This window comes from Microcebus murinus, chromosome 4 (genome assembly GCF_040939455.1).
Source record: "Microcebus murinus isolate Inina chromosome 4, M.murinus_Inina_mat1.0, whole genome shotgun sequence".
Taxonomy (NCBI): Eukaryota; Metazoa; Chordata; class Mammalia; order Primates; family Cheirogaleidae; genus Microcebus; species Microcebus murinus.
The window spans coordinates 7,203,164-7,216,714 of NC_134107.1; the positions used below are offsets into that span (position 1 = coordinate 7,203,164).

Below are 13,551 nucleotides of genomic sequence, written 5' to 3' on the forward strand. Positions count from 1 at the left end.
GGCGGCAGGACGCGGGGACAAGCCTGACCAAGAGAAGAGTGAGGACAGACAAGATAGAAGAGGGGCCTCTGTGGGGGGGGCGACAGCGGGGCGGACTACTGCGGGCAATGAGGCGGACAAGGGACGGGAGGTGGGTGGAGAGACAGCAGGGAGCCCCCAGCTTCGGGGAGTGGGGGGCTGTGGGGCTAGGGGCCCGGGGCGGGGGCGGGGTCGCGGGGGGTTCCGGCGCGCCCTCCTCCGCCGCGCTCGCCGGGCTTCCCCGCGCGGGCAGGGCGGGGCCCCGCGCGGAGCCAGGCAGCCAGGCAGCCCCGCCCGCGCGCCGAGGATTCCTGCCCTAATATGGAGCTGGGATTCCCCGGCGCCCCCGCCCCCGGCCCGGGAGACGTGCCGCAGCGGGGCGGGGGCGCTCGCGGTGGGGGCCGCAACCGCGCGAGGGGGAAGGGATGCGAAAGTGCAGACCCGGGTCCTCACTTGCCCTGGGCCTCTGCCTCAGTTTCCCCTGTCAGTGGCTAAGGTTAATTAGTAGATAGGGAAACGAAGAATCACTATCACTGCAGACTGAGCCTTGGTGTTGGTGTCCCTCCTCTTGGCTGGGGGAAAACAGGACCAGTGCCAAGTTTAGCTGGTCCCTCTCCCACCGGACCCCCTTCCCACCCCATGTAACACCCTCTGGTAAATCGCCAAGACCCGGGTTTGGGAAGGGGGAAGGGATTTGTTCTTTGGAAACGGCCAAGGGGATCCCAGATTGAGTCGCCTCCAGAGAGGACCCCCAGCTGTGACCCATGCCACAGAGGCCAAAGAAACTCCTTCCCTGCATGTGAACGTGACCTGCGTCTGGCAAACAGCAAGGGGGGTGTGCAGACGACCCTGCGCCTCCCCATTCTCTCATCCTAGAAAGACCAAACAAGGTCAGTTCCGGCCCCTCTCTGTCCCCTACAGCCTCGCCAGGGACTTCAGACCGCCCGTCCCTTGTCCGGCCGAACGCGCTCGGACTCCCGGGTCCCTGCACCATTTCAGGCTTTCCCTGCGCGGCGCCTTTCTCCGCCCAGCTCCCGCCGGCCTCGGCCCCTCCGCAGCCTCCCCGCTCCCCTCCCCCGCCCTCCCGCTCTCACTCTACGTCACGGGATGACGTCGGGAGCCAGGGAGGGAGGAGGAGCCCCCAGCCAGCGGCTCCCGCTGCAGCTCGCTTGGCCCAGCCTCCCGCTCTCCCGCCCCCCCGTCTCGAGAACGAGCCCCCCACGCGCGGCAGGGACTATATAAGGCGGAGCGAGGCAGGCGAGGGGGCAGCGCAGCCGAGCGGAGCCCAGCAGAGGACAGAGAGCTCGAGCGAGCGACTGGGAAGCAGGAAGCCTCCGAGGCGTCGGGACGGGAGCGCAGGTGTCCGGGCGCCCGCGCTGGGCTCTGCGGTGCCAGGCATGTACCGCTCCACGAAGGGCGCCTCCAAGGCGCGCCGCGACCAGATCAACGCCGAGATCCGCAACCTCAAGGAGCTGCTGCCGCTGGCCGAGGCCGACAAGGTCCGGCTGTCCTACCTGCACATCATGAGCCTCGCCTGCATCTACACTCGCAAGGGCGTCTTCTTCGCTGGAGGTGAGCGAGCTGGGCTACCGGAGACCGAGCCGGCGGGCGCCGGGGATGGCGGAGCTCAGGGAAGCTCCGCCGAGGCTGCCGAAGGTCCGGCAGCGTGCTGGCGAGTGGGTGACGGGACTCGGGGTTCAGGACTCCCGCTTTTCCTCCGAGCTCTGTCCAGACCTTGCCTCAGTTCTGGGTGAGGGTTAGACGGTCTGGGGGTTCCCTAACACCAGGTCTGTGGGAGGAGAGAGCCAGGTCAGAATGGTCTCAGTCCCCGCCAGTGCAGATGCGCCCGGGAGCCAGGCAGGGAAGTCCGGGAAGTTGCAGGGATGGAGCCGCCGGAGCCGCCGGAGCCTGGGAAGGCAGCCGCTGTTCTGTTCGCGGCGCTGAACCGGCTTTTCCGCCGCCTTTGGAGCGCTGTCCGCGGTGCTGATGGCGCTGTCCGCGGTGCTGAACCTACGGTCCGCTTGGGAGCTCTGTCCGCGGTGCTGAAACCCAGGCTCGCGGAGGCTCCGGCCGGCTTAGAAGCCGAAGGGCTCGCTGGCTGTGGAGATCCGGCAACAGGTTCCCGGGCCACGAGCAGCGGGTCAACAGGTGTTTGGAGAGGCAGGTCCATGAGGAATTCCTCTGGATTCTCTGCAATTCATACCGCGCCTCACTCATTTCTACTTTGCCTCCCATCGTACTCTTGACTCACCGCATCTTCTCACCCTACAGGCACTCCTCTGGAGGGCCCCACGGGGCTTCTCTCAGCCGAAGAGCTTGAGGACATCGTGGCAGCACTACCTGGATTTCTGCTTGTGTTCACAGCTGAGGGGAAGTTGCTCTACCTGTCTGAGAGTGTGAGCGAGCACCTGGGCCACTCCATGGTGAGTGCTGAGGGTCCTCTCTGCTCGGGCTGGGGCACAGGTGGGGCACAGTGACCTTTCCTTTCCACTCCTGAGAAAATGAGAGTTACTATGGAGGGAGGGGTTCTACCCTGCAAGGTGCCATGGGCCAAAGACTGGCTCTTGCTGTTGTCACTAACAGTCATCTCCTCTTTTCCTTCCTCCAGGTGGACCTCGTTGCCCAGGGTGACAGTATCTATGACATCATTGACCCAGCTGACCACCTTACTGTGCGCCAGCAACTCGCTCTGCCCTCTGCCCTGGACACTGGTAAGGACCTCCTTCTCCCTCCTCAGTCCAGGCTCCCTCCCACTGCCCTGCTGCTCCCCACTCACCATCTCACTCAGCCACCCTTCCTCTTACCAGTTTTTCTCTTCACCCATCTAGATCGCCTCTTCCGCTGTCGCTTCAACACCTCCAAGTCCCTCAGGCGCCAGAGTGCAGGCAACAAACTGGTGCTTATTCGAGGCCGATTCCATGCTCACCCACCTGGGGCCTACTGGGCAGGAAACCCTGTGTTCACAGCTTTCTGTGCCCCACTGGAGCCAAGACCCCGCCCTGGCCCTGGCCCCGGCCCTGGCCCCGGCCCTGCCTCGCTCTTCCTGGCCATGTTCCAGAGCCGTCATGCTAAGGACCTCGTCCTCCTGGACGTCTCTGAGAGGTAAGCACAGAGTGTTCAGACCCCAGGAGGAAGGCAGGCCAGAGATGAGGGGACCCTAGATTCTGGAGTCAGGGGCAGGGAGGATGGGGTTTAAGGGGGCAGAGGATCTGGGAGGGAGTGAGATGCATGGCTATCAAGCAGAGTAAACAGAAAGCTGACCTCACCCTTTCCACCTTCCCAGTGTCCTAATCTACCTGGGCTTTGAGCGCAGCGAACTGCTCTGTAAATCATGGTATGGACTGCTGCACCCTGAGGACCTGGCCCACGCTTCTGCTCAGCACTACCGCCTGTGTGAGTGTCCAGAGAGGCTGGGGACAAGGCAGCCATTTGGGAAAGGGCATGGGAGACCAGACCAAGAGTGGGCTGGGCTCAAGGTTGACATTGTGGAGATATTAGAGGCCAACAGTTTGGGATGCTATAGGGTGACCATTAGGGTGAGGCGTTAAGATGAGAATAGGATCCAAACTGGGGGACTCTGAGTGGTGAGGTCCAGGTAGGGAGTGGAGTGGTGCAGGGTAGGGTAGTCAGCGGAGAGGGTGTCATGGCTACCTCAATGCAGTGGAGAGGCGAGCAAGGGGGGCTTTAGGTGGTGTTGCCTGATGTGCATCCTAACTCTGCATCTCTTTTCTCCCCAGTGGCTGAGAGTGGAGATATTCAGGCTGAGATGGTGGTGAGACTGCAGGCCAAGCCTGGAGGCTGGGCATGGATTTACTGCCTATTATACTCAGAAGGTCCGGAGGGCCCCATTACTGCCAATAACTACCCAATCAGGTGAGCTGCAAGGCAGGGGCTGGCGGGGGCAGCTGATATTGGTGTGGAGAAGACACAAATCAGGGAACTGCTCTGGGAATGGACATCAGACCCTTACCAGCTGCCTCTTCTCTTCTCTCCAGTGACACGGAAGCCTGGAGCCTCCGACAGCAGCTGAACTCTGAAGATACTCAGGCAGCTTATGTCCTGGGCACCCCGACCATGCTGCCCTCATTCCCTGAGAACGTTCTCTCCCAGGAGCAGTGCTCCAGCGCTAACCCACTCTTCACCCCAGCCCTGGGAGCTCCCAGAAGCACCAGTTTCCCCAGCGCTCCTGAACTGGGCATTGTCTCAGCATCAGAAGAGATTCCTCGACCCCCCAAACAGATTGACTTCAGTTACCTGGCATTCCCTTCAGGGCCTGAGCCTTCTTTCCAAGCAGACCTGAGCAAGGATCTTGTGTGCACCCCACCCTACACCCCCCACCAGCCAGGAGGCTGTGCCTTCCTCTTCAGCCTCCATGAGCCCTTCCAGACCCACTTGCCCACCCCGTCCAGCTCTCTTCAAGAACAGCTGACTCCAAGCACGGCGACCTTCTCCGATCAGTTGACGCCCAGCAGTGCAACCTTCCCAGATCCACTAACTAGCCCACTGCAAGGCCATGTGACCGAAACCTCGGCCAGAAGCTACGAAGACCAGTTGACTCCCTGCACCTCCACCTTCCCAGACCAGCTGCTTCCCAGCACTGCCACCTTCCCAGAGCCTCTGGGGAGCCCTGCCCGGGAGCAGCTGACTCCTCCCAGCACAGCTTTCCAAGCACACCTGAACAGCCCCAGCCAAACTTTCCCAGAGCAACTGAGCCCCAATCCCACCAAGACTTACTTCGCCCAGGAGGGATGCAGTTTTCTCTATGAGAAGTTGCCCCCAAGTCCTAGCAGCCCTGGTAATGGGGACTGCACACTCTTGGCCCTAGCCCAGCTCCGGGGCCCCCTCTCTGTGGACGTCCCCCTGGTACCTGAAGGCCTGCTCACACCTGAGGCCTCTCCAGTCAAGCAGAGTTTCTTCCACTACTCTGAGAAGGAGCAGAATGAGATAGACCGTCTCATCCGGCAGATTAGCCAGTTGGCTCAGGGCATGGACAGGCCCTTCTCAGCTGAGGCTGGCACTGGCGGGCTGGAGCCACTTGGAGGGCTGGAGCCCCTGGACTCCAACCTGTCCCTGCCGGGGGCTGGCCCCCCTGTGCTCAGCCTGGACCTGAAGCCCTGGAAGTGCCAGGAGCTGGACTTTCTGGCCGACCCTGACGTGTTCCTGGAAGAGACGCCCGTGGAAGACATCTTCATGGATCTCTCTACCCCAGACCCCAGTGAGGAGTGGGGCTCGGGGGGTCCTGAGGCAGAGGGCCCAGGAGGGCCCCCATCGCCTTGCAACAACCTGTCCCCAGAAGACCACAGCTTCCTGGAGGACCTGGCCACATACGAAACCGCCTTTGAGACAGGTGTCTCAGCATTCCCCTACGATGGGTTTACTGATGAGTTGCATCAACTCCAGAGCCAAGTTCAAGACAGCTTCCATGAAGGTGAGTCCAGCCAAAACGTCCAAGAATTCAAGTCCCTGTCCTGCCAGTTTGATGCTGGGTGGAATTAGGTGAATCAATTCCCATCTCCGTACTTTAGTTTTCTTAAGGGGATGACATTACCTCTTGCCAAGGGTAGCCGTGAGGATAAGAAAAAAACCTAACATGACATTTTTGGACAAGTGAACTTGGCAGGGTTGGGGACATGGGATAGAGCACTGGAGAGTCCTTGAGTAAAGGCATACGCTTCTTAACTCTGCGAGGGCCCTAGATCAGTCTTCTCCACCGCATTTTGCGGATGAGACAGTCAAGGTCCCAGAGTTGAAGAAACTTGCCTTAGGTCATACCACAAACCAGCGGAAGAAGGATTAGAGCTCTGTGCAGTATTCCTGGCCCTAAGGCAATACAGAGCAAGAGTCTGCAGAGGTGGAGGACAGAAAGGGGACGGGGCAGCCCCTGGCCCCATCGCAGCAGCTCCCTGTCCTTCCCAAACTACAGCCGCAGATTCACTCCATCCGTCCAAATTGCCCCCTTACCTGCCGAGCCTCTGAGGACCGTCAGTCATTGGGCCAACATATTCGTGCCTGCACCGCACCACATCTCAGCCCAAGGACCCCTGTCCTAGTAGGCCTAACTGACCACCCTCTCTCTCTCTCTCTCTCTCTGCAGATGGAAGTGGAGGGGAACCAACGTTTTGAATAAGTCTGTGACTTAACGTCGTCAAGTATGGCATATTGTCATCAAGACGTGGAGCCGCTCTCCACCCCCCCAGGACTGTTGGGGGGATTCTGGGGGCCAGAGGGGGATATATCTGATTCCCAGGCCCTGCAAGATTGGGGGGAGGTGGGAGGGCAAGGGAGGGGAGCTTCTTTTTAAAATCAAGAGACTTCGAGCGATCCCAGTTTCCATTTCAATCTGTATTCACTCGTAGTGAGTTTCCTTGAATGGGATTTCAAGCGGAGAATGGGGGAGTCACACTTCCCCGCCGCGCTGCCCCACTGGCCTGGGCCAGTTCTCCCCTCCTAGGGGCCAAGCCACCCCTGGGCCTTGGTGGGGGAAAGGCAGGGCCCACCCGGGCCAGCCTGTGCCCTGAGGGGCTCTTGACATCCACGTAGAATTCTCTACACACCAGTAACGGGATTTCAATTCCGATGGACTCTGCCGCCCCGGCGGCCCTTCCTGTGACTTTTGCGCCCCGCGCCTGGGGTGGGGGGCGCGAAGAGACGCTACGTTCCTTTCCGATGGAGGAAGGCAGACCTGCCGTCACACGTGTGCTTGCACGAGTGCGTGTACCTGGTGCGGGACTCACCCGGCCACCAGACCGCCTGGACCTGCCCAGACGGCCACCTCGTGGTGCTGCGGTGACTTTGTAGCCAACTTTATAATAAAGTCCAGTTTGCCTTTTTGGTAACCCTGGTGTCATGCATTGCTGTGAAAAGGGAAGGGTGGGGGACGGGGAAAGTCGGGTGGCTTAGCTGGGAGCCCGGGGTTCAGGAGGTCAAAGCTGGACCTGTTCCCAGCCCCGGGGTTTCTTCCCTCTCTCGCGCAAACATGTGTTTATTCTCTCAACATCCGTGTGCAGTGTGCCGCCTCGCTTAGCTGGAAACAGGAGCGTTTGGGGCTGAGACAGACGCTATGTCTCACCCTCAAGGCGCTTGGCATCCAGGGCCAGAGGACACTGGAGTCTCCTCCCTGCATCCAGCGGGGGAGGGAACAGGAGGCCTGGGCTGGACAAGAGGGCTCATCCTGGATGTGGGTTTGGAGCCTCTGGACATTTCTTTCTTCCTTTGCCTGGAACTGCAGGGAACCAAGCACCTCGGGGCTTGGGTCTTCCCACTGGAAATGGCAATCACCTGTGCTATCCTTGTACAGGGCTTTCGGCTGCTGACAAATACCTAACAGCCCTTATTCACCGCAATAAAGTCCCTGGGCAGGTGTATTAGTCCATGCCACTGATGAGGAAACTGGGAATCACAGGTAAAGTGACTCACCTCCACAGGGAGAGGCACAGGTGGGCAACATGCCCATGTCATCTGCATTCCAGCCCGGGGCTGTTTTCTCTGTACCCAAAGCCAGTGAACAACCATTGCAAATGATCTCATCCCAGATTGCCCAGCAAGGGCAGGTTGGTCTGGACCAGGGCCCTCTCCCCGAAATGTGGGGTGAGGAACCCCCTCCTTTTGGCCCCTGTGGGTCTGAGAGGTAGAGCTGAGCAGACTATAACTTAGTGGTCAAGAAAAAAAAAAGTTTCCAAAAATACTGTTTTCCTCCATGCTTGAGGGCCCAACAGCCATGGAGGAATGAAAATGAGGAGACAGAAAGGCCTGGATTCAAATCTCACCACCTGCACCAATTATTTGCTGAGTGGGACCCGGGTCTGTTCTTCACAGGTGACGTGGGGCAGCAAAAATGGCACTAACTTCCTAAACATGCTGTTAAGACTTGATGGAGCCCCTTAATACCTTGAGAAGCACAGAATAGACTTACATAAGCTGAATCAGAAGGCAATGGTGACCCCAAAGGCTTAGAGGAAGTTTCTTTTTCAAGGAAAGGAAGGAAACTCCAGGCCCTGATCTTTCCCAAGTGAAATACAGGGGCTGGATTCCAAGAGCTGAGAGCACAAACGCTGAGAAACCCCCAGACCTCCTTTCATCCCAAATCCTCCAGCTCTGGGGCCAATCGCTTCAGAGGGTCCCACAGGAAGGAAGACACTCCCAGGGACCTGCCACCCTTGTCCTCCTTGGATGGGTCCTTGGGTGGAACAGGAGGCTGGAGTCTTGTCCTCTGTCTTCCTCACGCACCTGTCCCCCAACCTGGACAACAGAACTGGACGGCCAGTCCCAAGAGACCCTGTCTCAGCTCCACTCCTCTCCTAGCACCGAGCACAGGGCGGGCACACAGAGGGCACACTAGAAATGTTGTACTGAGAGGACCATTTCTGTAGATCAGTACAAGGGTCTGAGTAGAAGTCATCGGTTTCTACCACAAAAATTCCTGAGTTTCCCAGAGGGAATCTGAAGTGACCACAAATGCAAGACACACACCAAAGCCCTGTCTAAACCCCTGGTGGTCATCCAAGACAAGGCAAGTTGGACAACGTCTATGGAAGCCCAGTGGAACCTAAGGAAACCTAACGACGCAATATAGCCTGCTATCCTGGAGCAGAAAAAGGACACAAGTCAGTGAGGAAATCTCAAGAAAGCATGGACTTTAGTAATAATGTATCAACATCGGCTCAGTGACTGTGACGAGTGTACCATACAAGGGCAAGATGTTAATAACAGAGGAACTGGGCCTGGGGCGTGCGGGAACTCAGTATATTATCTTTACAACTCTGTTCTAAGCCTAAATCTACTCTAAAATAAAAACTTTCTTTAAAAAGAAAAAAATATAAATTTAAAAGTAAAAAAACATGTGAGGAATAAACACCTTCCTGGTATCAGCGGCGGTGGGAGGTGATGGCAGAGTGTGTGTGTTTGAATGAGAAGACACCCCGACATTCATAACTAAAGATTTAGTCCGCCTGGCCAGGTGCAGACTTGGCCCCCAACATTGGGAGAGCCGATGGCGCCCCCTGCTGGACAAAAACGTACCTGCTGCCATTCCTCTCCAGTGGCTCAGGCATCAATACTGTATCTTAGAACAGGTGGGTAAATTGAGGCCCAGGGAGAGGAAAGGACTTGCCCAATGGCATGGCTGGAGTGGCTGCAGAAGCCAGATCTGACTCTGAGCCAGTACCCTTGCCACCAGCGCTGGATTGCTGTGTGGGGAGGAATGAGGCTATGAGAGAGGGCACAAGTTTTGGCATCATAAAGACTCAGCTCTAGTCCTGGCTCTGCCACCTCATTTTTCCTTGTGACAAATATTGATTACCTATGTGTACCAGCGGCTTTTCTGGGGGCTGGGAGACCCTGAGTGAGGAAGACAAGGTCCCTGGGCTCACTCACAGAGCTTGCACTCCAGTTGTGAGCACACATAAAAAGTAGAGCGACGGTCGAGAGCGTGTGCGGTGAGTGCAGGGAGGGAAGAACGAGTGGGTGGGGGCGGCGTGGACACAGGACGGGTCTGACTTAGAGTGGGTGTCAGGAAACCCTTCTGCGGAGGTGACCGTGAGCTAACACCTAAAAGATGAGAAAGAGGAAGACGCAAGAGTAGGGGTGTCAGAACCAGGAAAGACTCGGCCAGTTGAAGGACAAGAGAGGAAGTCCACCTTGGCTGGACCAGGGCAAGCGGAGGAAGCGTGGTGGGGAGGAGGAAGAGGGCCCGGGCCTTCGGACCGTGCTAAGAAACGTAGGTTTTACTCGACGTGCAACAGGAATCTGCCGAGGAGATTCACGCAGGAGAATGACGTGATAGGATTCACATTTTTAAGCCACCCCCACCTGCTGACAGCTGTGTGGATGACTGGTAGAGGCAGGAGTGGAAGTAGAGAGACCACTTAGCTTCTGCAGTGGCCCAGGCAAGAGGGGTAGAGGACTCTCACCAGAGTGCTCTCAACAGGCACGGACCAGGTTAAGTGCCTGGGTTTGGACTGCTTCAGAGAGAACTGGCAGGTTTTGATAATGGATTTAAAGTGTGGGTGAGAAAAAGAGAGGGGCCTTGTGTTTCTGATTTTAGTGAATGAAGAATTGCTATTTACGTAGATGGAAAAAACTGGCCAGGAACAGTGGCTCACGCCTGTAATCCCAGCACTTTGGGAGGCTGAGTCAGGAGGATCGCTTGAGCCTGGGAGTTTGAGACCAGTCTGGGCAACATAGCGAAACCTTGTCTCTATAAAAAATTAAAAAATTAGCCAAGAGTGGTGGCGCATGCCTGTGGTTTGGGCTACTCAGAAGGCTGAGGTGGGAGGATTATTCAAGCTCAGGAGTTTGAGGCTACAGTGAGCTATGACTGTGCCATTGCACTCCAGCCTGGGTGACAGAGCAAGACCCTATCTCTAAAGATTTAAAAAAAAAAAAAAAAACTGAGATGAGATGAACATCAGGAATTCTGGAGAATCCGCTGATGCCTGGCAGGACTAGTACGAAGCCTGTCTGGATGAGAGCACATCCATCTTAGGTCCCAAGGAATTTCCATAAATAATCTGTCAAAGGCATTGAGCAGCACAGAATCAAAGAAAACCAGGCACACAAGGAAGTGAGCAAAAAGGACATGCACAGACCTCATTTATTGGAATAATCAGTCAATGATTTTAAAACAAATATATTTTTCATGTTTAAAGAAATAAATTACAAACTCAAGAATATCGAGGCTGGGTGTCATGGCTCATGCCTATAATCCCAGCAATTTGGGGAGCAATCCTCCGCCCTAAGGCAGGAGGATCACTTGAGCCTGGGAGTCTGAGGTTACAGTGAGCTATGATGATGTCAATGCACTCTAGCTTGGGCAACACAGTGAGACTCTGGCTCGAAAATATATATATACATGTATATCTGCAGAGAACATAAAACTGTAAAAGTGATAAATCAGACTTGTAAAAGAATCAATGGAACTTCTAGAAATGAAAAAGATGAAAACTGAAATTTGAAACTCAATCAGAAAATGGAAAATTGAAAGAGCCAGCAATCCTTAGAGTCATATCAAACTTTTTTTGTTTGTTTGTTTTAGAGATAAGGTCTTGCTCCGTTGCCCAGGCAGGAGTGCAATGGTACAATCACAGTTTACGGCAGCCTTGAACTCCTGGGCTCAAGCCATCCTCCTGCCTCAGCCTCCTAAGTAGCTGGGACTACAGACACATGCCATCACACCCAGCTAATTTTTCTTGTTTTTTGTAGAGATGTGGTCTCGCTATGTTGCTCAGGCTGGTCTCAAACTCCTGGGCTCAAGCAATGCTCCTGCCTTGGCTCCCCCAAGGTGCTGGGATGACAGGCAGGAGCTACCACAACCAGCCCAGACATTTTTTTTTTTTTTTTTGCCAAAGACTGTAAAACAACGTGTAAAACATTTGTACATTGTCCGCAAACCAACTGCCTGTGATCTGGATATTTTAATGTATATCACAGGCTACCATAATCTATAATAGGCCAAGCGGTAGTGAAAACATACAATCCAAAATGTTTTTTTAAAAATTTCAGTTATTTAAGCACCGTGAAGGAAAGAAAACAATACTATTGACAGAATGAAAAGATACTGAAAAATCAGTATTTGAAGAAAAAAAATTGTTGACACATACTGCACGTGGAATATCACTGTGTCACACATGGTAGCAGCTGCTTAATTGGGATAATTTATTATACACTGTTCCATTGTGGTAAGTAAAAAATTGAATAAGTTGCTAAATTCATATTGCCAGAGACTTCATAGATCTGCGGAAACAGCAAGAACTAGATGAACCAAAATTCCAGGCAGGGAAGAGCCCTTAATGTCTGATGCCCTTAATGCCAGCATCTTCTTCTCTGGTGACACTTTCCTGTCAAGTGCAGCTGGTTGGGCGTGGTCCAGGCAGAGGAATCTACTGGAAGTGAGCTTCTGGGTGGCCATGAGGGGCTGGTGTAATGGACTGGAAACTAGATGAGCCCCTAGATGCATGGCCTCCTTCCCCCATGGGAGATTTGCTAAATTCTGGAAGGCTGGGGGCGATTGGGAGGCTGAAGTGAAAGCTAAAAGGCGACTAGAATCTCACGTAGTTCATGGAGCCAAGGGAGAAAGTCCTCAAGAGGGAGCAAGCCTGCCACAAGCTCATGGCCAGTCTCCCCTTCAAGATATCTGCCACATTTCAAACCTCCCTGGGGAGGAATGCTAAACTCAAAACTTCTGAAAGGCAGAACTGAATCCCAATAGCCTTTCAGAGCTGAAGAGAGGCCTTCCCAGCTCTGAGTCAAAGCCCAGGAGGGCTATGGCAGGCAAAAGGGATGAACGAGAGGTGGGTTGAGTCTTAATAAAATTGCAGTACACCCTGACTCAACTCAATCCTTGCATTAAGATCAAAATGAGCTGATCAGTCACTCGCCCCATCTACCTAACATGGGAAGGGGGACTCTCTCTGAAGCTACTATGGTTCCTTCATATACAAAGTCCAATATACAGGCAAAATGTATAAGAAACTGGGAGAGTAAGGAAAATGTAACCAACAATCAAGTGAAAACAAACAATAAAGCAGATCCAGAGATGATCCTGACACAGAAATTATAAAACAAGGAGTAGAAAATAACTGTGATTAATGTTTAAAAATATAGAGAAAAAGAACAAATGGATAAGATTAAAAATATTTTTTAATATCTAAAATTAAGATCTCATTGGGTGTGTTTAACAGCAGATTGAACACAGTAAGATAGTGAGCTCAATGGAAAATATTCAAACTGAACAGAGCATATGGAGATTGGTGAGATACAGTCAAAAGGTCTAACATACATGTAATTGGAGAACAGAAGAGAAAGAATAGGGCAGAAGCAATATTTTAAGACTGGCTAACACTCTGGGAGGCCGAGGCGGGCAGATTACTCGAGGTCAGGAGTTCGAAACCAGCCTGAGCAAGAGCGAGACCCCGTCTCTACTATAAATAGAAAGAAATTAATTGGCCAACTAAAAATACATAGAAAAAATTAGCCGGGCATGGTGGCACATGCCTATAGTACCAGCCACTCGGGAGGCTGAGGCAGGAGGATCACTTGAGCCCAGGAGATTGAGGTCGCTGTGAGCTAGGCTGACGCCACGGCACTCACTCTAGCCTGGGCAACAAAGCGAGACTCTGTCTCAAAAAAAAAAATAAGAATGGCTGAGAATTTTCCAAACTAATCAAGGACATCAACCCAGAGGTGCAAGTATCCCAGCAAACCCTAAGCAAAATTAGAGGACAGAAAACCATACTTAGGTACATCATGGCCAAACTGCTGAAAGGTAATGATTAAGAAAAAAAACCTTAAAAGCAATCATAGGGAAAAGACACATTATCTTCAAAGGAACGATAATAAGAATGATGGCTAACTTTTCAATCAAAATTACTGAAGTCAGAAGATAATGTCAGAAGACATATTGTGAAAGAACTGCCAACCTATAGAATTCTATACCCAACCAAACTGTCCTTCAAAAGTGAAAGTTTAAATAAAGATATTTTCAGACAAAAACAAGTTGACATAATTTGTCACCAACAGCCCGGGCGCGGTGGCTCG

At 53.9% G+C, this 13,551-nt stretch overlaps 1 protein-coding gene across 1 annotated transcript; it reads left to right on the plus strand.

The window, feature by feature from the left end:
• Window positions 1-234: 234 nt before the first annotated feature.
• NPAS4 (neuronal PAS domain protein 4) lies at window positions 235-6,830 on the plus strand. The gene is made up of 8 exons (XM_012757719.3): window positions 235-1,590; window positions 2,290-2,441; window positions 2,627-2,729; window positions 2,847-3,120; window positions 3,302-3,411; window positions 3,756-3,891; window positions 4,014-5,446; window positions 6,113-6,830. The coding sequence occupies exons 1-8, from the start codon at window positions 1,416-1,418 to the stop codon at window positions 6,139-6,141; spliced, it is 2,412 nt and encodes an 803-aa protein (XP_012613173.1). The 5' UTR covers window positions 235-1,415; the 3' UTR covers window positions 6,142-6,830.
• Window positions 6,831-13,551: the final 6,721 nt, after the last annotated feature.

Excerpts from the sequence above, each read along its gene's own strand:
- NPAS4 (XM_012757719.3), top strand. The coding sequence starts at position 1,416 with ATGTACCGCTCCACGAAGGGCGCCTCCAAGGCGCGCCGCGACCAGATC. Across the intron at positions 3,121-3,301 it reads CTCCTGGACGTCTCTGAGAG|TGTCCTAATCTACCTGGGCT; the intron begins GTAAGCACAGAG and ends CCACCTTCCCAG. Across the intron at positions 5,447-6,112 it reads TCAAGACAGCTTCCATGAAG|ATGGAAGTGGAGGGGAACCA; the intron begins GTGAGTCCAGCC and ends CTCTCTCTGCAG.